The 26,152-nt window shown below is 48.9% G+C and overlaps 1 protein-coding gene across 2 annotated transcripts in view; it reads left to right on the top strand.

Moving 5' to 3' along the window:
• The window catches only part of LOC307242453 (SH3 and PX domain-containing protein 2A-like), a 44,889-nt gene continuing 18,737 nt past the window's right edge, over positions 1-26,152 (top strand). For both annotated transcript variants that reach the window (XM_080016950.1, XM_080016949.1), the window contains exons 1-6: positions 1-57; positions 4,357-4,432; positions 5,980-6,056; positions 7,582-7,673; positions 14,887-14,918; positions 24,563-24,691. In XM_080016950.1, coding sequence (XP_079873076.1) covers positions 4,357-4,432; positions 5,980-6,056; positions 7,582-7,673; positions 14,887-14,918; positions 24,563-24,691 — 406 coding nt within the window. In that variant the 5' untranslated portion in view covers positions 1-57. The remainder of the gene's footprint in view (positions 58-4,356; positions 4,433-5,979; positions 6,057-7,581; positions 7,674-14,886; positions 14,919-24,562; positions 24,692-26,152) is intronic.

Below are 26,152 nucleotides of genomic sequence, written 5' to 3'. Positions count from 1 at the left end.
TCGGACTCCACCTCCCACGTCGTCTACAGGAGATACAGCAAATTCTTTGACCTGCAGGTATGTCGGGGGTTTTTTTTTGTTTCGTTTTTTTTTTCAGCAACTTACTTTTTTCTGACATCTCTGAAGGATGAACGGTGATGTCACACGGGACGCATAGCAAGGCGGGGGGGGGGGGGGGGACGCGCCCAAACGCCCTCAAGCGGTTCTATCGGACCGGGGGGGCTTGAATGTCTCCCTTGTATCTGAGTGTTCTGAGGCTGCATGAGGTCAGTTCGAAACCTTTTTGATTCTGACCGCGTGGTCGGATGCCAGTAGCCGCTCGGCCTCAATGTGCCCAGTGTGTGTGCCCGCTTCAATACCCCTCCCCCTCCCCTCCTCCCACCCGCCCCCCGGCCCGCCCAAAAAGATCTTGTTTGAGACCAGTCCAAGGCGGGGACGGGGGGGAATTGTCCGAGCAGATGGGTCGCATATGCATGACAGCGGAATAATGCAATAATGCAGTGAGAGGAAAGCGTAAATATTTGTGTCACCCCGATTGTGAGGAAACAAATACAATTGACATCAACAGGCTGTTTCGTTGAGCTGCTTTTGCAGACGGGACGTCCGGGAGACCCCACTGGGAGACCCCAGACGGCCGGGAGACCCCAGAGAGAGTCAATGTACATTTAAATGTGCATTGACTCTCTCGGCCGGGCGGGTCTCCGTGGCTTGGCTTTGTGGAAGACGGAGGAGGGGAACCCTTTGTTCCAGGCTCTCCTGCTAACAGCGAGGAAGGTCCTGCCTCTCCTCCCGCCTCTCTGTAAACAGCAAACCCGCGGCCCAACCCTGTCCCGCGACGCCCCGTCTGTTTGTCTGGCCCGCCGGCCGCGGATACGAGCGGAGAGCGACGTCCAGCAGCTGTTCATACAGAACGGTTGAGGAGGGAGCTGAGTGCCAGGATCGGACTTGGGAACGAGTGCAAATCTGTTGGATTTGTGGTAGAATTGTAGAAAACAAAACAAAACAGTAAGTAAGTAAGAAGCAGGTCCCTTCCCAAGTTCAGCTATTTCATTTTGGAGCTTACTTCACAATTGTCATGTTCTTTTTTTAAAGCGAAATTGCATATTCCAGCTTGCGGCTTAGCGGTGCCGGGAAAGCCCCCATTCCACAACAACAGCTTAAGCGGGAAATTAAGCCCTTGGAAGGGTGGTTGACCACTGGAGGGTTAAATGACCCCTGACTTTGACGGAGGACAAGTGCTCCTACAGGAACCTGCATGCAGAGTGCTCTAAGCCCATTAAAAGCCGCCCCTTGATCCTTAAACCTGCATGGACTGGGCGTTATTCAGACGAGTCCACTTGTACATGCAAACATATCGAACATGAAACCGATTTAGCTCATCCCACCGTCGCGTTGGCTCCAAAATATTTAGCCGAAGGAGACACGAAGCTTGTGCCCGCGCCCCTGCCGGGCGCACTCGTCCCGGGTCGGACGCCATCTCGGCGGCGCTCCCTGACCCGGCGGCACGACCCGGACGGGCTCCCCCGCGCGACCCAGACGGCCAGACGCTGGCCGGCGAGACGGCGAGGGAAGAACCGCGGCCTCTCCGAAGCTGGTCGAAGGGGCCCCGGGAGAACTAGGGGAACCGGTTGTTGACGAATGGCCTCCTCTGCCCCGCTAAAGTCAGATAACATTGTGGAGTTAACTTATCTTAAAACCACCACCCCGCCCCCGAGCCGGCGAGCCGTGGCTTTGCGCTGTCTTGTTTCCCAGATAAAAGAATCCCTCCACTAAGCCTTTTTGTGGTCCGTCAAACATCCATGAGTATTCTTTGGGTTTGTAATATAGCGCAGTGTAGAATCCTGCTGAGCCCACTTTCTCTGTAATGTCAAGGGGAACTGTTGTAAAGCCACATATGTGTGAAAAGAGCTGAGCCGGCCAGTAAAGTCAAACAGAGTCAGCCCTCAGCAACACGCACACAAACACACACATACGCACACACACACACACACACGCACGCTTGCACGCATGCACGCACGTGCACACACACACACACACACCCCGGGATCACGTCATTCCTCCCCCCCTCCCCTTTTCTCTAGCCTTTTCAGATAGAAAACCCCTGCAGAGTTCCCTCAGCCGCCATTGTTGTTGTTTTTTTGGACGGCGGTCAGCACCGCCTCCAGGGCGGAACCGCCGAACCGTCGGCCGAAATTTCGCGCGAGCAAAGGCGGAGGTGCGGGATCGCGCGAATCGATAAACCCCTCCCCCAGCGACAAAGACAAAAAGGACAAAGGGAAGAATGGCTTCAGTTTGCCGAGGTGAGGCGTGACAACACTGTGGCGTTTCGAAAAACAAACAAAAAAAAAAAAAGGCGTCCTCCGCCCGGGTTCGAAAGCCAATCAGGATCCAAAGTGTCGCCGCGAGTAAACAACTGACAAGATGTCATGTCGGTGAACACAAGCGAGGGATGGAATTTGATTGTCTTCCCACTCAGGCATTCCCTCCATTTCTCCCCCTGTCTGATATTTGGCAGAGAGCAGCTTCTTTGTCTGCCTCGGGCGAACTGTCTGTCTGTCTCTCTGTCTGTCTCTCTGTCTGTCTGTCAGATGTTCTCTATCTCTCATCTCTCTGCCCCCGCCATCCATATGAATGCTTTTCATTTTCAAACAACTGACGATATGATCTCCTTATCCGTCCGGGCGTTATCGTGGCAATAACTCAAAATGACAACGCGAAATCATCGGCTTTTGAAGGTTATTAAATAAGGGGGAGTCGACTCGCTTCTTGACGAAACCGCCAGGCGAAGACAGGGGGAAGTGTGTCAGCGCGGTGTGGCACCTGCTGCCCCACGCCGCGAGAGCGTTTGGCCGCGGCAGGGCTGACACGGGATGAGGTTTTAAGCCGATGAAGCCGTTTATTCCGCAGTCTGAATATCCGGCCATCTCACCCGTGTGGGGATCGGGAGTATCGAGTGAAGGGGCCCCGGGTTGCAGGGCGGCGGCCACCACGTTTACCGGAGAAACGGATGGCGGGGTACTTACCTCGGCGTGTCAGAATCCAATATAATATATGAAAGCATTGTCGATATCCTCCTGTGTTTACATTCCGTTCCACGCCAGATGGTGATGAGGGGTTCTTATCTTATCTACATCTTATTTTGCTTTATAGCGCAAAAAGATTTTTCTTTTAAAATGGCAGCTCGTGCACACGTTCTCTTTTTTTTGGGGGCGTTTTTTTTTCCTATTTTCGTTTAAAGAGCGAAAATCTCTTATCATGTGGGGGTGGGGGACTCATAACATCTGCTCATACATTTCTGCCAATTTAAGACGTTTTTTTTCGGTCAACCAGAACCATTCTTGTATATTCAGCGTTTAACCTCGGCCTCAAAAAGCACGATGGCGACTGCAACCGCTCCTCGCTCTGCTGTCTGTGTGTTCTTTTTTTGTTTTATAATTAATGTTGTTATTATTCTTAATATTCTTCTTATTATTATTCTTCTCATTATTATTCTTATAATAGGAGGACATGTCATGATTGAGCGAACCATGAGAAGGGGAAACCGCGTCAGTTCAAAGAAAACAGAAAGAAAACAGAAAGAAAACAGAAAGAAAACAGAAAGAAAACAGCGTCTGCAGTTCTCCGGGTTCCACTTCGCCCCCGAACCAACGGGCTCGGCTCCTCTTGTTTGCCCACCTGGCCCTTCCTGGCGTCTGGAGGGCCCCGGTGTTTCGACTTTTTCGAGCACATCTAGAACAAGGCGAGGCCGAGTGCGAGTGGAAACGCAGCGCACTGTGCTGTGAGCGCTGTGCGATCCGCGGGGACGGGGAAACGAGACGGCGGGCGGGCTTCCCCCCTCGTCTCGGCAAAGCTCGGGCCCGGGCACGTGGCCGGGGGACAAAGGGGGCCGTGTGCGGTCGACAGGAGGAAAACGAACCCCTGTCCGGCCGCGTGAGGTGACCCAACGGCGGGTCAACTCACGAGATGCAACCCGGGACGCGCGACGCATCGTTGTGATCTTTTCCCGGCGGGAATGCTGGCTCCAGGCGGCGCACTCTCTCGCGTGGGCGCCGGTGACGCAACCCCGCCTCGGAGACAGTAACTCCGAAAAACAAGGCTTTATAATTACACCTCGCGTTTGCAGCCGCTACACACGGAGGTCACGCGCTGCAGCCGACTGCGTGACTTCACCGGGTTTTCCGTGGCTGATCACATCAAAAATCCCATTCATCTTTGCGGGAGTAGATGAAAGTCCGTCGTTAAGTGGTTTGGCCGTCGACCGCTCGCATTGGAAAACAGCGCAGGCGGTTACCGTGCGGCGGCGTCGGGCGTAGGGGGTTTATTTCTGCGTCTAATATTATTTGTTTGCTTTTTCAGATGCGGCTCCTCGATAAGTTCCCCATCGAGGGCGGACAAAAGGACCCCAAAAAGAGGATCATCCCGTTCTTACCAGGTGGGCGGAGCCTCACGCAAAAAAAAACAACAAAACACCAGCCGGCAGCAACGCAATGCGACACTCGCAGTGCTGCTTGCAAAACCCCGCGTTGTGCCGCAGCGGGCCGTTCGGCGATTTGCCGCGAGCGTTTGATGCGGTGCTCTGCTGCAGCCGAGGCAGATGGGGCTGTGCTCCGACGGGTCAGTGGGAGGCTGGCGGGGAGGGGGGGGGGGGGGGGGGGGCTGAGGTAATCTGATGAATTTGGCGTGGCCCGGGGCAGGGCAAGGGCGGTGAAGAGGCCCCATTGTAACTCCAGCCACAGAATCCGGAGTCTGACCGCTGCTGTTTTGATCTCCCAGTAAATGCAATGTTCTGTGCTGCGTTCTGACCACTGTGCATTTAGAAACCCAAGTAATTCATTACAACTGTTCCAATTACAGGATATTTGATCGAACCATATTTTCTCTGCGTTTTTCCACTTTTATAAGGGGACCTATTATGCTTTTACTTATTTTCTGTCATATATATAATTTTACACTATGGGATGTTTAATCATTTCTCCATCCCATCCGCCGTGCGTTTCTCCGAACAAAACCAAAATCTGAAAACTGCGTTTTCGTTGTAGACGTATTTATTTGATTTATTTAATTACATTTTATTTTGCGACGTTTACGTGAAACAAAAAAATTCCCCCGTGCGTGAGTCCCGGCGCGTCGCGGTGCGGTGTCCGCGTCTCCCACAAGCCTGGGGCACGGCCACGAAAGTCTGAAATTTTTAGATCTAATCCCAGATATCAGAAACGGTGAAAGTTACGGAGTGAATGGAAGGAAAACCCGGGAGCCGCACTCAAACCCTATTGGCCAGCAGAACTCGTGTCCACGGGAGGGGGACTCCACCCACTCACACCGAGCGTCTGGAACACAATGGAGTGTGGGATTTGGAGGCATGGTAGAATGGCTCTAATGCGTAACCTGAGTGGTATTTCCAGCAAAAAACTTCAAAAGCATGTTTTGGGGACCCCCAGAGACCTATGTATATAAACTTGTGTAAAAGGGAACATAATGGGTCCCCTTTAAGAAAGTAGGCACTGAATCCGATGCAGTGGAAAACCCTGCTGCATTGTCCTCAGGCACTCGGTAGATGTTAAAAGAAACGCAAATCTATTATGTGATGGCATTAATGGTCCTTTTTCCAAATATTGTACCGATATTACTTCGTATATATTCAATTAATATGTCTCAACTTGTATCCTACTATATTTTCAACTCTGCTGGCCAAATAAACACAAACCTATTTTAAAAGTAAATGATTTCACGGCGCCCTGGAATACTCGATTCTCATTGGTTGAAAGCGCGATCGGCATTGGAATATTATAATATTATAATATTAGGGCTTCTCCCTGCCCGCATTCACGTCCCTTGTTTACCGCCGCCTATCCTATCTGCCGCCGGTCATCATTGCGAAATAACGCCAACAGGGTTATTGTTTTCCGCTGGCTGCACACGATCCCGTACTTAACTCTTTTTTTTCACTGATTATGGACTACGCTGTGCTCTTCTCTTTAGGGAAGGTCTTGTTTCGCCGAAGCCACATCAGAGACGTTGCCGTCAAGAGGCTGAAGCACCTGGACAACTACTGCAAAGTAAGAAACAGAGCTGTGGCCCGTAGTAGGTAGTGCCGCTTTGTCTCCTTCTGGCCAATACAGAGAGTCTTTTTCGAACACGATGGCGGCGCAGGCAGTCCGTTGCTTATTTCTTGTTTATCTGCTGCAAAACAGAGCATTTTATCAAGGCCTATGTCATCCTCGTTGGTAATACTTGGCTGTACCGCTGGCAAACTGTCTTCCCTTCTAGGTTCAACAGGAAAGCTGCAGCTCTATCTGTGACGGTCATTTCCTCATTTCCACCAATGTAAAAAGGCAGCGTATAGAGGAAACGGGGGGGTTGGGGGCACCGCGGGAGAAAAGGCGGCGTCCGCCAAACAATAATGAATCGGCAGGGCTGAGATGTGGGAGTGAACACAGCTGGCTACCTGACCTTATTATATTCAGTGGGTCAGAGGAGTGGAACGTGGGGTCGGTTGCCAGCCGTGGCACCGTCAACAGGTTATTAATGAGCAGCATTAATAACCCGCCCTGCCCTGCCAAAGACATCTGTCGCACACAAATTGAGAGAGTGTAAGAGTTGTGCGTACAGGGGTTTCCAGGTGTCTCGTCTGCGGCAAAAAAACCCCGAATCCAAATAAATATTAATGAGGAACGATATATACAATTGGATCATATAAAAGAAATGTATATTCGATATTTGTTTTCTCTGTAAAGCGATGGACTAACAAGGGCCATTTTGTAGGTGTAGCTCCAAATCCTGTTTGGAAAGTTGATACCCCACCCAGTCCCCGACGAATGCAGCCCAAAAGATCTCATGGGAAACGATGAATTGTTTTTTTTTTTGTTTTTTTTTACTGCTTACCCATTTCCCATGTTCTGTATGAATAACAACAAGCGTGAACCGAGCAGCAGCCACTACAGCCAGGTGTTGAAGCCAATGCGGATGTCCTGGTTTTAAACTGCAGTTCAGCTAACGGCCACTAGATGCTGCTCCAGGAAACTCCCTCCCGAACAGAAGTCAATGGAAAAATCACGAGACTTTAGATGAGATTAGATTCAATTTTATTGTCATCGCACAGAGTACAAGTGCTGAGGCGACCAAGTGCATTTCTCTGCATGGTTCTCTCTATCTCAGTTTACTTCTTCTAATGGCTGTCTGGCTCGTGATTATTTTAATCATTTCCTCATTAAGACCTAAAGCCCCAAATCTATGAAGCTCCATCCGGCCGATTGTGAACCCAAACTCGAGGCTTCTGATGTCTTTTCACGGGTGATGTCACAGATCCTACGTTTTTGTTTTTTTATACAGTGTATGCCATGAATGAATGCCTCACTCTGTGCCCTCGGAACCCTCTTCCTTCCCCTCCACCCCCCGTCTCGTCATTTCAAAATGACAATCCTTTAACCCAACACCTCCCCTCCTTCCAACAAAACCGCTTCCTGGTGTGCTTTGTTGCTCTTGCGCACACCGAGTATCACTTTAGATTAGTCACATCCACACAGTATAGGCGTCATTCATTGTCCTTCCCTCCTTCCCTCCTTCCTTCCTGATTTCCCGCAGGCTCTGATGACGCTCCCCTCGCACATTTCCCAGAGCGATGAGGTGCTGACGTTCTTCGAAACCAGAGCCGAGGACCTCAATCCCCCCAAAGAGTGAGTCTCATCGGGCAGCCACCCCTTTGTTCGGGTTAGCGCTTCACTGGGCCTTTAGAACGGGCGTGCACAGAAAGAAAATGAAATTGCGCCCTCTGGTGGAGTGCAAGAGTACTGTGCAAGAGCAGTGCAGGAGTCCACCAGTGTACATTTTGTGTGTGTGTGTGTGTGTGTGTGTCCTGGCGTGCGTGATGTGTCAGCCGTGTGAAATAAAGCGGCTGCCTGCAGATGCCTGCACCGCGCTGACCCATCCATCAGCGATGATTGATTGTTGGTCAAGGAGCACAGTCTTGTATTAATGATGATATTCGGGGGTGACACCTGATGCCAGCCCAGGTCACCCAAGGTTAGCTGGTATCAGTGGAGGGGTTGGGGGGGGCGGCAGCGATCACGTCGAAGGATAGATGAGCCTCCGAGCTCATTCATTTGTCATACTCAGAGTGTGAGTAAGACCGCATGGGAGGAGCATCATTTATTGATGTTACGGGACCTTTGGGGGGAGAAAAAACAGCATTTTCTGCAACGAATTGTCATTTTTGTTCAGTTGAAATTATTTGGAGGCAAGCATTCTTTCATGACAGCCTCCTTTAAAAAAAAAAAAAAAAACCTGACATTTCCCAGTGTCTGCACGTATACGTTAACACACCGGTCTTTTATCCACACTACGGCGAACCACCATGAATGATTTAACCATCGGAGACAGACAGAGGCTGCGTGGGGAGCTGGGCGTGAGATTCGGGGGGTGCAAAGGCCACGCCGCCGGGGTGCTCAGCCCGCCGTGATGAACACCGAGGACGTGCTACACCCTGGTTAAAGTGGAGATCCATGAGATCGCCCGGCATCGGGTGGATCATGCTGCGAGCCCATGTCGTTGCATAAACTCTTAAGAGATGTTGAGAAGTTCTTTGGGAAAAATGTTCCGTCTTACTGAGCAGAAAAAGAACGTTCGAGCCCATTTTGCACCTTCGTCCCATTGTCAGCGCACTGGTGGGAAAGCCACGTCGCCAGATAACAGAGACTGTAGTAGACACAGGAGGCTTCTTAGTCGTATCGAGCTCAGAAATCTAGGCTGTAAAAACGGTTATTACACTTTTCCAAGGAATGCATGTAACACATCTTGATTTTAATCACAGTGCTGGGTTATACAGCCCGCTGGAAGTTTAAATCATTTCAATAGCTTGTACACATGACATGCATTAATAATATTAAGGGGAGAAAGGGTAAAGCTCCTTTTTTTTTTTTTTGCAATGTTTAGACCAAAAAGCGATCCTTGTTTGGTAAAAATTTTCGTCAGGCAATGCATCAAAAAAGACACTTACCGTCGACACTTTTTGTCGACTAATTAAAGAGCTTTTCCTTTCCTTTTGCTTTCTTATATTTACTTTGGAGTCTTTTTTATTTTTTATTTTTTAAATTAAGCACATGACTTCTGTGAGATAACGCCCACGGGAACACGTGTAAACTGAAATACTACCAAAATATATGATTGTTTCTCTAATTAAAACATCAATCCATTTACAAATGAATTACAAGTTAAATTTAGAAAAAACAAGTAGTTAGATAAGATGGCTCAGGACGCCACCCACTGGTTGAAATCAGCACAGCGCTGACATAGATAAGTACTTTTAGTGGCTCTTCATGTCACTAATAAAAGAAGGGTGGTCCGAGGGGGAGGCGGGCTGGGAAACCACGCCCATTTTCAAACGCCCCCACTCCTGACCCCCCCCTCGTGTTCATTTCAACAAATTGTGCATTGGGTGGAGTGAGGATCAAACCAGGGAGTGAAACGACCCTTTAATACATTTTAGCTGTGTGCATGGGATCGGAACGCTGAACCAAAAAAGAAACACAGGTTCCGCTATTTCATCACAAGGTGGCGCCATATGTTAGCCTGGGACTCTTAAAAGCTGTAACATGAGACTGACGTGTGTGTGTGTGTGTGTGTATTTGGGTGTTTCTTATGATTTATTCAAAAGATTGATTTGCAAAAATGATTCTCACACACACACACACACACACACACACACACACACTCTCTCTCTCTCTCTCCCTCTCACTCCCCATTAAGCATGACCCCTTGCTTCATTTATCTCCAGCGCTTGACAAAGCCTCATAACAATTTCACGGTGAATATATATTTTTAGATGTGATTACGAATGCCATGGTGAACGGTGTGAGTGCTGCAGCTCTGCCCTGTGTGAACTGTTGTTGTTTATTTTACTCCAACTCTCATTAACCCCCTTTTTGCCATAAAAGTTGCACCAGCAACAGATGGTCTGTTTTGGTTTTCTACGAGTGGGCACATTACAGCCAGGGGATGGAGATGGACCGAAAAAAAAAAAAATCATTTTCAAATTGAGAATTAAAAATAATAATTGTGATAATAAAATAGAATAAATCAAATGTAAATAAATGTATAAATAATGGGTTATTGTTTCTATTTTATGAATATCTCAAATGGGTATTACAGCAGGTTGCTGATACATAATTATCAGATAATTTATCATTACAATTTTGAATCCTTAATAACTTGTCATTCATTGAAGTGTGAAACAAACAAACGTTGCCTCGCACCATGGCAACAGCGCCTCCGACTGAGTCTGCGATGCCGTGGATTTTATAAAAAGTCACAGAATATAGATTTTTCACCAGCTTGCACTGGAACCGACGGCAGATTTAAAACAGATCAACACACACACATCTCTTCCACCCTGCGATGGGTGGCTTGAGGAACACGTGTTTTGTGTATGTTGGGCGTTTGAAGAAAACCATCCACAGACTTTGAAACGATGCAGTGCTAGTTTATTGAACCTAAAATCAGGACGCCCCCCTGATGCCGCTGACATCCACTTTGCAGGAATCTACCATCGGCTCCTTGTGTTTCTGAAGGACTATGAGATCAGTGGAGGGGGAACAATATGGAAACAAAACATTTTAAACTCAATCCAGTTTCCACTATTCACCCATAATTAAATGACACAGGTTTAATTGAGCTTGAAAATAAACATTGTGAGCGACTTACATTTTCCTTCCTCGGTCTTACTCCAATTAAACAGGCGGAAAAGGCCGCCGCCCTTCTTTTTGGGGGGTCTTGGTTAAAATCTGACCTCCGTGGCTTCCGGGAAAAGAACTTGTATGGATCTGCGAGTTTTTTTTTTTCTGCTTTTCCAGCAGAGAAGAGGAGGAGCTTGGAGGCAAGCGGGTCAATCCCACACCCAGAGCGGTCGGGGGGGGGGGCACGGGAGTAGCCGGGGGGGTCATGGTCAACGCTACGGAGGGCGGGCCTGGGGCGCTTCAGTATCCCAACCACTTTCTACAACCTGGGCACGCCGGGCGGTGTGAAACGACGTCCGGACACCCCGGTCCGCGTCGACGGACGTTCCAGCTTTTTCCGGAGGGTCTCGTCCTCGCTCCGCGGGGGTCCGGTCTGTTCGGCGTCGGCGCAGAAGTCGGCGCTTGATTTGACCCGGGGAACAAACGAGGTGCCGCTTTCTCCCGCCGACTTTAATCGAATTCGTCGAGTCGAATCGCCAATTCGTGAGAGGCATTCATGAGAGTCACAGCCATCGCCGCATGAAGGCAACATACACAAGATTATAATTTCTTTGAACAAGGATAAATAAAGGTCAATATAGGCCCGGAAGGTTCTGATTTCAACCCAAACTGTGCTCACAATCGTAATATGTGTAAAATGTTATAAATGTTCTGATTGAACAGACACGCCCGCACGGAGGCAGAGTTCATACTGTTATTGCCGTTGACTCGGGTGTGTAACTTAACTGCACTTAAGAGCCGTTATTTCAATGTTGTTGTCAAACACGTCACCCAATATTGGAAAGTGATAAATCGCAGGGATGTGGGATGGAAGAGATGTGTGTGTGTTGCTCTGTTTTAATTCTGCCGTCGGTTCCAGTGCAAGCTGGTGAAAAATCTATATTCTGTGACTTTATATAAGATCCACGGCATCGCAGACTCGGTCGGAGGCGCTGTTGCCATGGTGCGAGGCAACGTTTGTTTGTTTCACGCTTCAATAAATGACAAGTTATTAAGGATTCAAAATTGTAATGATAAATAATCTGATAATTATGTATCAGCAACCTGCCGTAATACCCATTTGAGATATTATTCATAAAATAGGAACAATAACCCATTATTTATACATTTATTTACATTTTATTTATTTTATTATCACTATTTTTATTTTTAATTCTCAATTTGAAAATGATTTTTTTTTTTCGGTCCATCTCCATCCCCTGGCTGTAATGTGCCCACTCGTAGAAAACCAAAACATTACATCTGTTGCTGGTGCAACTTTTATGGCAAAAAGGGGGTTAATGAGAGTTGGAGTAAAATAAACAACAACAGTTCACACAGGGCAGAGCTGCAGCACTCACACCGTTCACCATGGCATTCGTAATCACATCTAAAAATATATATTCACCGTGAAATTGTTATGAGGCTTTGTCAAGCGCTGGAGATAAATGAAGCAAGGGGTCATGCTTAATGGGGAGTGAGAGGGAGAGAGAGAGAGAGAGTGTGTGTGTGTGTGTGTGTGTGTGTGTGAGAGTCTTAATCATTTTTGCAAATCAATCTTTTGAATAAATCATAAGAAACACCCAAATCCGCGCGCACACACACACACACACACACACACACACACACACACACACACACACACACACAGATTTTGTTCATTAATTAACAACGAAAATGACAAGAAATAATATTGCATTCTTTTATGTTCTATATTAGAACCAATCTTAAAACAACAGTGTTTTGCCACAAGGGGTGTTATTAGCGCTTGATGCACAGTCGGCTCGCATTCTTTTCCCTTGAAATCACTCGGCAACGGAGCTCTTCAGATTTCTTTTTTTTTTTTTTTTTTTTGCGGGGCTGCACACATGAGTGTACAGAGGGCTGGGGTGTGAAAGTGTGCGTGCATGTGAACTGCAATCACACTGTTTTCCCGCTTTTTTATTTATTTATTTTTTTGCTCAAGGACATTCTCACACACACACACACACACACACACACACACACGCGCACGCGCACACACACACACACACACACACACACACACATACACACGCACACATCTGTGTGCGGAGCGGCTGTCAATTGACTGTAATGATTTCCTGTTTGGTGCCGCCGACCCCCGTGACCCGGGGAGCCGGAGGTTTTCTCCCTCAGAGGTTGTTCTCGGGTCAGCCTCGCGCGAGAAGCGCCTGTGTAATTTAAAAAAACCAGAGCCGAGCTTCGGGCCGCTTCGGTCCTCTGGCCCGGCGCCAATCCACAGAGAGACGCAAGCGGCAGGGCGGGGGGGCGGGAGGACTATCTTACACATTCCATTTGTAATAGGCCCACCTACAAAGAGAGAGCTGGAGCTCGGTGCAAGCAGATGGCAGCCCGCAACTCTCGACTTCGGATGCACACGTACGACCTGTGTAAAACCTCGCCCCTGCCTCCGCCGCCCGGTGCAAGCACCTGCGTTTGCATATTTTGTCGTCGATGCGAAACCCGGGCCGAACTGGGAGCCCTCGTGGGTCGTAGAGGTTCCACGTTCCTCGGCGCCTCTCGGCCCCTTTTCGGTTGCGCGCCGCAGGAAAACATGAGCGGCCTCAAGGTATTAAAACATTATAATAGCACTTGGACATATTTTCTCCTTTTTTTTTTTTTTTTTTTTCGCCTTCCCAACATGGACTTTTACTGGTGTACGCCGGAGAGTGCCAGAAATGTGTGCTCAGTCCTCCTCCGGGGGGGGAAGGATATTATACGAGCTCTGTGTTATTGGTCACTAGCAAGCGAGTCCGCTCAGGAACTCCGCTGGAAGCAGAACTTTTTCCCCCCCGTAATTATTTCATCCACACCCTGCATCTCAACCCAGCCTGCAAACAAACAAGCAAACAAACAAGCAGCACAAAAGTAGAAATATTAATTCGACATGTTGTCCGTTCAGTTGCACCGCTGGTTCTCGCAGGGGGGGGGGCATCCCGCCGACCCCACGGCTGTTCCCGTCATTGGCGTGTTCCCGCCCGGCCGTTACGCGGCTCTGTGGAGCTCTTGATTCCGATTGGTCGATCGCAGCAATCGGCGGGAGGTCGTCTGTGAGCGGCGGCCGCCGTCGGCTGACGAAGGGCCGTTGCCGCGGGCGGCCGCTTCTCGCCGCCTGTGTTGCCGTCGCTCCGCCCGCCCGCGCAAATGTCAACGCGGGCTGACGCCGCCTCCCTGCGACGCCTACCGCGATGGAAGACTCCCATTTCACGTGAGCGGTGGAAAGCTCACTCGCGTCGGGCAAAAAACTTTGTCGTCGGGCCGATCGCTTGCCACATGGTCGGGGACGATCTTTCTGGGCCGAAGACAGACGTACGATCTAGTATAAAATAATTTGAAATGTGGATTGTGGATATATATTCATGTAATCAGCAAGTTGCCACGTCATGAGGGTCTTTTATAAGTTCAGGGCGATAAAAGCCCCGATCACCCTGTCGGGGTGGGGAGTTATTTTACGATAGCGACCGGCTGGCCGCGCATTATCTCTTACATAAAACATGTGCAAATTTCGGAGTACCTCACATCTCAGGCATGCGGGGCCCCGGGAGCCGGCAGCCGGCGCGGACCCCCGGGGGGAGCGTTTGACAGGGGGTTTCTGCAGACACCTCCGGAGCGAGAACGTGACCTCGGCGCCGACCGCCTCGCCTCCTTAAAGGGAGTCTCTCGCCCCGCGAGACCGGCGGATCGCGTGGGAGAGCGGCGGCGGTTTTAATCCGCGGCGATAGCGTCGTCCATTCAGCGAGGAAATGCCAACAGAGAGACACATTCACCCGTAAAAGTGAACGGGGGGCGGGGGGCTTGGGGCGGACAAGAAATGATGCTGTTGTGGCGGCTGCACAACGGCCGTATTTTCCTACGTTTGGTTAAGATACTGTCCGCGGGTCGGCGGGGGACATCTTTCTCCCCTTCCGCCTCCTGCATTGTGGGTCAAATTCTTTGTGGCATTCTCAACAAGGGTTAGGCTGATAGTTGTGGTGGTCATCGGATGGTGATTGGACGACGACCGGGCACAGACTCTTAATAGTACATGACACAGGCTCTCATGTAACCGATGGGTGGTATGGAACACACACACACACACACATACACGCACACACACACATATATTAACAGTATACGGACACAAACTGACCATGGCTCTCTGGTGTTGTTGTTTTTTCAGAGACGCGGGAGGCTCCGGCAAACGCAAGTCAGGTAAGAGAGCTGCGGCGTGTCTGCCTTCTCCAGCGCTTCAGCGAGACTCCAGCTCCGTTTGCCGCCGCGTTCGCCGCGTTCCCCCGTGTTCTGTGTGATTTTTGTAGTCTCGTCTTAATCGTCGACAAAACGAACGTGTGGGATGGCGATGGGCATAGGTTCGTATACATTTAAAACTCTCTCTACGGGGGACGAAAGTGGGCGGCGCGGCGCTTTGATAACATATCTGTGCTGCGCGCGGTCCGAGCAAACACAGCCTCGCCGCGATGAAAGGGTTAAGCGGATGGCAGTGGGCGGCTTGGACCACCTGTTTGGGCAGGATCTGCGTGCCACTGAACTGGGGTTGGGTGTTGGAGCAGTGTGAATGAGAGATTCATGGATTGTGTGTGTGTGTGTGTGTGTGTGTGTGTGTGTGTGTGTGTGTGTGTGTGCGCGTGTGCGTGTGATTCAGCTGAGCGTGGTGATACAGGACTTGGGAGTGAGGCTTAGTAAACAGCTGTGCATGTCCATGTCCAGTGCGATCATGGGTTGTACTGTGTGTGTGTGTGTGTGTGTGCGTGGGGTGGGGCAATGTCTCACGCATACAGTGAATACTTGCAGGCATTGCTGAATCTCGCGTTAGTCCCGCAACCAGATGCTGGATTGGATTTGTCATCTCCTTTTGTAAACGGTCACAGTTGAGGGGAAACTTTGGCCGCGATAATGTGGACGTGCAGGGAGTGCTGTTGGTCTGTTAAAGGGGACCTAATGCGAAAAAGTCACTTTTTCAGTGCCTGTGCACATACAGCGTGAAGAAACGGCGGACGATGGGAGTGTAAGCATGTCCTTAAAAAACAGTAGTGTGTTTTTGATGTAGATTAAACTTCGAAAAATAAAATAAATAAAAAATCCCCGGTGCGTCCCAGTGCGGCCTCCCCGGGCAGAAGTCGGAACAAACTTTTAAATGGGGCCTTGTAGCTCTAGTGAATTCAGCAGCTGGATCGCTTATTTCTCGCCTCAAATTTGTTCAACAACTGATTTTGGTGGACTGATGAGGTGAAATCAGTGAGAGTTCAACAACGGAACCCTGAAGTGAAGCTCAAATCCCATTGGCTCACAGAACTGGGGGCCTGGCAGCTCATTAACATTTAAAGCTACACACACAGAAACAACCCATTTTGGAACAGGGTGATTTAGAGGCATGTCAGAATGGTTAGAATGCCTAACCTGAGACGTATTTTTACAAAAAAAACCTTTAAAAACATGTTTTGGTGACCTCAGAGGCCTATATTAACTTGTGTAAAAAGGAGCATCATATTTCCTCTTTAAAAATTTAACCGTTTCAGTGCTGTTTCTCATATCGAAAGGGCAATTTGGGAACTACCAATTTACTACTGATTCACAAATTACATTCCACCAAAATAAATATTGTGATATCGGTAAAAAGCATTTTTGATGTTCACACTTTGGCATTTCTCTGCCAAAATAAGAAAAAAATGGAGAGAATTAGGCTTTTGGGATCAGCAGTTTGCATCCCCATAAAACATGGGGTTAGGTTGCAGAAATACTTCCTCGTCGTTGTTTTCCCTCCCAGGCCTTTAGGAGGCTTTGGCTGTTTCTTCTCCCAAACCGTCGGGATCCCAAAAAAGTCTCAACTAAGTGCAGCTACACGTATAGTCGGATGTTGGACTCTGCCAAAATGTTGGAAAACATTAAGTCATCCATAATGTCCGCAAAGTCCTTTTGGGTGCTGGTCCAGGACCCAAAAGCGGGACGTCTGGTCACCGTAGTCCTGGAATACTGTATTAGTGCAATGACAGGGTGCTATGCTACTCTGGTAGTTGTACTTTATTCTCACCACCTGGCTCCTTGTAAATAATTCCATCACTCGCCCACATCAGGGAAGCATCACCGGGTGGCGGAAGTCTCGGTTACTACGGCGATACACGCGGCCGTGGCAAGGATGTGGCCACGCCAACCCTATGACTAATAAATGGAAATAGGGTTGGAAATCTGCAAAGTGTCCCTTTAACAATGACACGGTTTTGTAATAGGAATTATACTCACCAACATGCATGGTGGTGAGTTGATATTACTTCTGGTGGCCCCGTCACCGTTGAAAAGCTGCGCTGGAGTTGCCATCGAATGAAATAATAATAATAATCCGGCCTCATGTTATGATACGCTCCTTGATATCGGGGGTCCGTTATGTAACGGTGGATTCCGGCTGAAATGGAAAAGACTGCCTTCTTTCTGCTATGTGTGCGTCCAGTGGCCCTACATTCCGTCTGCGTTCACTATTAAATAAGTTTCCAGCTAAAGTCAGATTGACTGCCTGGAAACGTGCTGGCTCCGCGTCCGTCGTGAGTGCGCACCATTTCTGACAGCCGTCTCATTCGGAATTTTGTTGTAGGGTTGGCAAACTTTCGGCCAAAATCATTGTCGATTGTGGGTGCACTGGTCTTGTTAATAGATAAACATCCGGCCTACTTAACATATCGGAAATGAGCGATTTAGGGTTTTGGACATAACATTCATTGCAAGTCCATTCTCCATAGTTGATAGTAAATAACCCTCCTGTAAAAACCGCCGCCAGGGCTGCCATTATGGACAGGGGGGATAACAGCAGCTGAATTATTGATTTTTTTTTTTCCTCTCTTTTTTTTCCCCTTTGCTTTTTAAGCAGGACAGCAGAGAAAGTGCAGCGAGTCTGTGGTGAATTTGTGCTGTAGCTGCAGCTTACGGTCGCCATAATTACATGGTGCTGGTCTCCCCTAAGAGCGCACTAAGCCCCGGCCCTAACAGGAGAATATTGCCCCCGGCCACAAAACTGCATGCGGTCAGAATTCGGGGGTTTGGAAACGCTTGTTTACCTGGCACGGAACCGCTCCGGAGGAAAATATAAAAATAAAAATGGCAGGCCATCCCAACAGCTTGTGTTTAACCGCGCCGCCGCTCGATGACCGCCACGGCCGCTGTCATCATTGCTGTCATCGTCGTCATCGCTTTCTTTTGTACTTTCGTCACTCGTGACAACTCAATCTTTCTCCGACCTTCTTTTCTTGTGTAAAATGACAGATGACATTATTCAGATCGATGGCAAACCCCAGCCCCGCCCTTTCCCTCTCCAAAAGAAGAGGGATGTCTTATTCCATTCTCCGCGTGGTTTCGCTGTGGAGTCCCCGGCCCGGCGTTTTGAGTCGTTGTTCTCCAGCTGCGGCCTCCGCGGCAATCAGATCGGGGGCCCGGCGGGTCTCTCGCCGCCTGACGGCAAATTGAGGCGGCGTCACGTTCGCGGCGGGTTCAGAGTAGGACGTCGGGGTTTCGCTCGGATCGAATGCGCTGTTGTCTCTGCCAGAGGTTTTAACCGAGCAGAGTTGAGCAGATTTGCAGTGCAGCGGAAACAGTCTGTGCTCTCAGTGATAAGAATGAATAAGACAAAAAAAAACCAACCTATGATGATGATGAGGGCTATCAACACTCATCTGGTAATAAGTCCTATATGAAAAAAAAGACAAATATATATTTTTAATTATTATTTTTTTATTATATATGTATATATGTCAAAAAAATGTAAAATATTATATGTATGTATTATATTATTTTAATTTTTTGTGAAATTAAAATTGAAATAATTTTTTTTAATTTTATGTTTGTATATTATACAAACATAAAATAAAAAGAGAAGAAAAAAATTGAGTAAAAAAAAAAGAAAGGAAAACCAAAGAAACTGAGCGAGCAAGCACGGGAGAGAGAAAGTGACAGGGAGCACTCGGGGGCGCAGTGCATGTGAAAAGCAGATGGAGAGGAGAGGAGGTTTACGTGGCAAGTGGAAAGCATTTCGGCGTTGCGCACGGAGCGAGGGAGCGCGTGTTTATGTGTGCAGTCTCGCTGTCTTTATTTGAGCTGCAGGGCTCCAGGGGAGGGTGGGGCGGGGGGAGGGGGTGTTTGTGTGTGTGTGTGTGTGTGTGTGTGTGTGTGTGTGTATGTATTTATTCATGTCCCTGTGTACGTGCACGGTTTGGTAAAAGAGGGAAGGGGGACGAGGGGCGATCGACACTCGGGTTAGAGGGCGCGCAGGGCTCCACAAGGGGGTCGTCACTTTTGCGCGCGCTGGTTTGTTTGCATGTGTTTGCACGGGTGAGATTTTAGGATTAGTGACAACCGCTAGATGTTTCTGCAGCGCACGTCTCTAAATAACGAGCTGTTTGATGGACCCGACCCCTACGACTTTCGGGTCTTGATTCACGTGGTGATTAATCCACCCGGGGGTTAACCCTGCCATCCGAGCGTTTGTGAGGCCTGTTATTTCTTTTATTTATTTTTTTTATAAGGCATTTCATCTTGAAATAGTTGTGTCTGTGGCGGAGTTGTTATTGTTAAAGTCAGGAAAAACTTTTTTCCTTTTTTTTTTTTTTTTCATTTTCGTTTTGAAAATAAGAACTAACCGAAATAGAATAGAAGCAGATGTGAAGTCCTTTCTCTTTTTTGTCCAATGCTCAAAACCCCCCCAAAAAAACAAATAGAAATGCTGCTGATTGGTGAAACTCACACGGACGGTGTTCTGACATGTCATCCCGAGACGATGTTCCTGGAATTCGAATCTGTCCCGAGAAGGAGGGATTCCTAAAACTGTAAATAAAAACGGATATAAATACCTGCAATAACTGCACCCGAAACAACACTGCAGCCAATTTGTAACTATAATTAAATATAACTGAAAATGGAATTTTTATATATATTACATATTTTGCCAGTTTTACAAACAGGCACAAAGGTTTATCAAGGTCATGTTGGGAAGTCGCAGGAGTAAAAGCGCTTTTTTTATTAAACAAACAAACAAACAACTTTGTTCAATAAAACCGAACCCAACTTTGAACCCTGTCTTCTCACTCTCAGTTTACTTTGCACAAACCTTTCCGCGTTATTTGTTTGTGCTCTGCCCTTCCTCCCCCAGGGCAACATACTAGACATGATGGCATCTGTGCGACGTGGAACAACAGAGCGGGGTCCATGCAACGCCCCCTCCACCCCCGCCTCCCCCGCCTAACTTCGCATCTGCGGCCGATGAGCCAAAAAAAAAAAAAAAAAAAAAACAACACCCGCCATACTTCTTCCATCAAAAGTCACCGATTACCGAATAACTAAACCAGTTCGAAGGGTTAAAAATACCTCCGGAATTCTCCTGCGGGAAAAAAAAAAAACAACAAAAAAAAAAACCAACAACAAACAAATCCCCAAAACCGCCAGGCCATCGGAGATCCCAAACTCCCCGCTTTCCTCCTCCGCTAAGATGATAGATCGTCGCAGAGGTCCCGGCCATCCCCCCCCTTTGGACGGAGATGATGATGGGTGGGGATGGGGGGGGGGGGGGGGCCGCCGGGGAGTGCGAGGGTGGAGACAGGAAGTGGATGTATAAATGTGAGTGCGGAGAGACATAAACAGGGAGAGTGGCTAATAGGGCTATCTGATGGCAGCGCTTTCTCTTTCACAGCTCATATATACACTGCAGCTCCGCGTGGGGAGAGGGGCTGCACCACACAGGCCAAACGACCCCCACCCCCTCCCTCCACTAAACACACACCGAAATTCACCTGGAAGCCACCCCTGGTCCCGTCGGTACGTTTTTATCTGCTCCCTTTTCGCGCGGGGGTCAACTGGAGCCGTTTTCTCGCCGAGGCCGCTCCGCTCCGCTCCGTGTTTTTTTTACTATTATTTTTTTTCTTTCCGCGCCCCGTCGTCTTCCTGCCGGCGCTGAAACATCCCATTTCCTGAGGCTGACATATTGGCTTTTTTGCTTTTGTCGAGGGCTTCCCTTTTTTTTTTTTTGGCGAAAGTTCCCCGACGCCGTCGTCATTTGGGCGTCACTTTGGGCTCTTTGCGCCCCGGCCGGTAGCGCAGGGCGTGTCCGCGGTAGTGCCTTTCTTTCCCAAATTGGAAGTGAGGTGATGCCGCGGCGGTGGCTGTTGCTCGTAAGTTATTTCTTCCAGTGCTGAAATAAATCGGAATCCGGTCGTTCTCCTGCGTCCTTCTTAAGCCTGCGCTACGCAGTGGGCGAAATTAACTAAGTGGAAGTACTTTGTTACTGTATTTCAGTACATTTTTCAACTATCCGTACTTACTTGAGTATATTCTTCTGAAGAGACTTTCGACTTCAACTCCGCTTCATCTCAAAGCAAACATCTATACTTGTGTCACGGTGCATTTTAAATCAGCATTTAAACAAAAAATAAAATCCTTGTAATTTTTTTTTAATATAAAACAAAAAACAAATCAGAAAAAAACACATTTGTTATATTTGTTATATTATAGCTTTAAGTTTCATGCACTCTAGAGGTTCTCAACCGCCGGGCCGCGGAGGCATTTGCCACTGGGCCGTGAGTGGGCGGGCGGGAATTTCTTCACAAGCGATCTTGTGACAGCGTATCGGTGCCAAAGTCCTTCACGAGCCACGCGCGCCGATCAATCAGCTGCATGCTCATGCTGTTTTTTTTTTTTGGGAGCGCTTTCGCAGCCCTCGCTTGCGAAATACCTCTGCTCGCGTGAGCAGTAATGTAGCCTGCGAAGAGAAGAGGACGGCCTACCAGTGCCGTGAGCGGAGCGGCGCCGTGAGCGGAGCGGTGCCGCAGCGATTTTATTTTCTCCAAACAAAGCAAATAAAAACAGTGTGTTTTTATCGTAGCTCTTTCTCATTTACTCTGTTTCCCAAAATTTGAGGGTGGGCTGGCGGGAAAAGCGATCTGCTGCGCGTAAGAAAACAAATAAAAACCTTTTTTTAATTTGACATGTATTTAATTCCTCATTTAAAGAAAGCCCCGTGCTTCCTGTGCCGCGTCACGCATGGCAACTTAAACCCCCCCCACGTATCTCTAAAAAGATTTGCTCCCCTCGCCATTTTTAACTGTCCCTTCAGTCCTGCCACCGGTCCTGTGAAAAGTACTTTTACTACTTTTACTTTGGTAGAAAGATCAGTGTGGGACTTTCACTTTTATGAGTCATTTTTGTGTCAGAGTATTTGTGCTTTTACTTAAGTTAAAGGTCGGAGTACTTTGTCCTCCACTGACGGTGCAACAGGGCCTTTTTTTATGATTTGTAAGGGGATGGTAGCTCAGGCGGTAGAGCTGGTCGTCTAGTAATCTAAAGGTTGCTGGTTCGATCCCAGGCTCCTCCTGCTAGCATGCTGTAGTGTCCTTGAGCAGGACACTTAACCCCTAATTGCTCCTGATGGCAGCGTCCGTCGGTGTTTGAATAATTGTAAGTCGCTTTGGATAAAAGCGTCTGCTAAATGCAATGTAATTGTAAATAAACAAAAAGGTAGCTATGACCCGTTATTAAAGTAATGAGTGCCTAGTATCCAATACCTATATGTGGCCAATTCAAATACCCGTTAACAGTTTTTAGAACCAACCTTCTGGTTTGATTAAAAAAAAAAAAAAAAAGGTCTCGAACAAGCAGGTTTTCACCAACCGCAACCAAAGCGTTTGGCAGCGTCGGCTTTCACGACGCAGAGTCGGGTTCATCCCCGTGAGTTATAAGCTTCCCCACATTCCAGGTTGTTTTGCTCCCGAAAGTGGAACACAGAGTGCGGATGTAATTCTTCATTTACAACTGGACGAAATTTCAAGAGTCTGGCAGCCTGTCCCCAGGTCGCTCTTTTATTTTATTTATATATATATATATATATATATAATTTTTTTTTTAACACAGGCAACTTAATCCCGGACGTTCTCAAAACACTTTTTTTTTTTTTATCCAAGCCACAAAGTATCCATGTGTTGGATGATTGGAGTGATTTTCCATCTCCTCTACAAAACCTTCCTGTTCCAGAAACAAACAAGAGAACTTGGCTCCTAATAAACATTATTCTCCTGGACCTCTCTCCCAGCTAATGTGAGATAAATGCTGCAAATTGAAATAGATAGATAGATAGATAAAAAGGCAATAATAAGAAGACAAATAGTAAGAGAAAATGTTAATATGCAATAAAAAATTAACCTGACGTTCACCTGAAAGAATTGCCGAAATATACAATAAAGCTAACAATCAATTGGAGAACAAAGACGGGGAATGTACAATAAACAATAACAAATAAACCTGAGAAAGACAATAAAGAATAAAAATGCTGCCTCAAACGAATAACAATTAACCGCTAAGCAATCGCCAATGAAATCTGGCAAAACACAAGAAACCCAACGCACCTGTGCAGTGACCACTGAGGTAATGGGTTGGAAAGAGAAAACTCACGCCTGGATATACTGTAAAAAAAACACACACACACACACACACCACTTTTAAGTTGTGGAGTTAGAGCGGAAGCTCACGATAACGCGTGAATTGAATCTCAGCTGTGGCTGATTTGAGAGCCCAGCTGACACTTGTTAGCTCTGCTCCTGAACTCAGTCGTTGGTGGTTCATCCTGCCGTCGCCGATCCACGCATTTCCCCCGGTTTTTTTGGCTACGAAGCCGATGTTCGTGGGCGGGGCCATCGGCCTGTGCGGCACCACTTTTTTTTTTTTTTTTTGGAAAGGGGGTAACCCGATTTATATAACAACAACTTGAAAAACAAAAGAGAAAACAGAGGAGAGCCAGATGTTTGGTGTTTTGTCATGGGACTGCATCGGGCGACCATGTGTTCCTCATACGTCCCCACACAGCGGGGGGAGCGCTTTTATGTCAAAAGAAGGAGTTGAGCTACTTACTTACATTAAAGCGTAATTGGATTGAATAATATCGGGGCAAATCATGAAAGACATGCCAAAATAAGTAAAACCTAAACGTCCTCGGAGGGAGAGAGCGAGAGGGCGCGAGAGAGAGAGGGCGAGAGAGGGAGGGAGAGAGAGAGAGAGAGCGCGCTCCCATTGGCCGAGCCAGGGCTCCAGTGTTCCGCGGAGGTGGTGGGCCGTCCCTCTCCGGCTCCGGCCCCTTCATCTGGTTCTATTTAAGGCCTCCAGTGTCGACTCGTGTGATTGGCGTACTCAACCCCCCCCCCCCCCACCCCCGCCCCTCCGCCCCCTTGGCCCCCTCCGCCCCCCCTCCCACCCCTACCCCCCCCCCCCCACACACTCCTGCTACTCCTCCAAACCCCCGACCGGAGAGAAGGAGGCTTTTTAGCAGACTATTTATTTTCCAGGGGGGGGAAAACTGTTTCTCTCTCCCTCTCCTCCGTCCAGTCCACCGCTGGCTGTGGCCGCTCTCCTTCCTATTAAACCCTCTCTCTCTCTCTCTCTCTCTCTCTCTCTCTCTCTCTCTCTCTCTCCGTGTCCCTGTTTCTTGTTGTCCCCTGCTTCGCTCTCCCCCCACCCCCACCCCACCCCCCTCTCCAACTTTACACTTTTATTGGACTTAATGGACGAGCAGCCCTCTTAAGCGCGGTGGAATGGAATCCGCTCGGCCGACCGTTTGATGCCTCGCTCCGTGGAGAGGCGTTTTTTCTTCTTCTCTGGTTACCTTCCTCGGCCTCTCCGTCGCCCCTTGGCGCCGGGCTGGAGAGGAATGCCTCCCCATGGCAAGACGCCGGGGAAGATGCACTGATCTCCGCGAGCGCTGTCATTGGCTGAGCTCTGCCAACCGCTGGGGCCGATGGCACAGAGGGCGCCCGGCGGTCGCGCCCGGGGACCCATGGCCGGCAGCTGGCTGACGGCGTGTTTTTTCCCGTCAACCCCAGGTGTGGACGCCTCGGACCCCATGCTGCTGGAGCAGTACGTGGTGGTGGCCAACTACGAGAAGCAGGAGCCGGCCGAGATCAGCCTCCAGGCCGGCGAGGTGGTGGACGTCATCGAGAAGAGCGAGAGCGGTGAGTGATCGAAAAAAGCAAACATACGGTGCAAAAAAAAAAAACAACAACCCATATGGCACGTGCACGCACGCACGCCCACGCGCTTGCACATACTAGCACTTCTGTATGTTTGCCAGCTGTTCGTCGAGAACCCAAACAAACACATACAAGCGCTTCCTTTTCAACATTTGCTTGCCTGGCCTGCACATCCCCCCCCCCCCCGCCCTCCTCCTTTTCTTATCTTTCCTCTCTCTCCCCATCTCTCTCGCTCGCTCTCTCTCTCTCTCTCTCTCTCTCTCGCCGTCTCTCTCAGGTTTCCTTTGCTCGCTCGCCCTCCTTTGTTTCGCAGCCTGCGATCTGAGCCTTATCCCCATCTGGAGGCATGCTTTGGTGTGCAGTCAGGCCCCTCTTTCCCCCCATGTTGGTTTAGGCCGGGGGCCAGATTGCTGCCTCCAGCAGGAGGAATGTCTTCCAGACTTATTTTAATTATTCCGCCGTACTTTAATGCAAAGGGGGCCGGGCGGGTCGATTTACAAATGCCAGCTGCGGGTCCTGAGTCAGCTGTTTTTTGAACTCCGGCGCGATATTGACACAAGGGCGTCGCAGAGGGCATGCGCGTGCGTCGTGTGGATTTGGACAGCGCTGACCGGCCGTTATTGATTATTTCATGGTGGTGGCGGGGATACATCTCAAAAATCGTTGTTTTAGGTTCATGCAGGTGCGTTTTTTTTTTTTTTATTTTTTTTTTTACTCCTCTAGGAACGGCCATATTGGATGGTGGTGGCGACCGGTGGATGAAAACAAATGTTACTTCCACGTGGTGGGCCATTTTTGTTGCAGTTACGAAAACCTTACCCGCCGTGAAATTTACTTGAAAAAAAGACGATGATCGTTCCCGACATTTTCAGCGGATCCCTCTGGGCTAAAAATCACACGTTTAAGGGCTTTTGTAGACATTTGCGAGCCAGAGCGCAGGGGAGACTCGTCAGAGTGAGATGTTGAGAGTTGTGGGTTGCGTGTGTTGCGAGCGCGTTCGGATGCGCCGCCGCCTTCAGCCGGGATGCATTGCAACCCGAGGACAGGTCGCCCGGCTCCCCCCTGCCTTTCTTTCTTTTTAAGAGGATTTGTCATCTGGACGGCTGCAGCGAGTGGCGAGGGATGGGCCCGGTAATGAGGCCTGACGTATAGCTGCAACGCTGTGCTGAGACAGTAAAAACAGTAATGGGACTCATGTGTTCAAGTCTGGGGGCGGGGGGGTAAAGAGGGAAAAAAGTGGAACGGGTGATCGGGGGAAGCAACTGGACGAGAGTTCCAACGCCCCCCCTCCACCCCCACCCGGTGCCACAGCGGCCTTAAGGAAGGGGGAGTCCATACAACGCCGCTTCACGCTTTGAAGTCCCGTGTGTCCCGGCCTTTCGGTTCAGCCTATTTGTTTTCCTTCCCTGGACCAGGAGGATCTGAACCCGCTGGGGAGCCACT

This window comes from Zeus faber (genome assembly GCF_960531495.2).
Source record: "Zeus faber genome assembly, chromosome: 16".
NCBI lineage: Eukaryota > Metazoa > Chordata > Actinopteri > Zeiformes > Zeidae > Zeus > Zeus faber.
The sequence above is the reverse complement of the archived record's forward strand: the minus strand, read 5'-3'. Positions and strand labels throughout refer to the sequence as shown.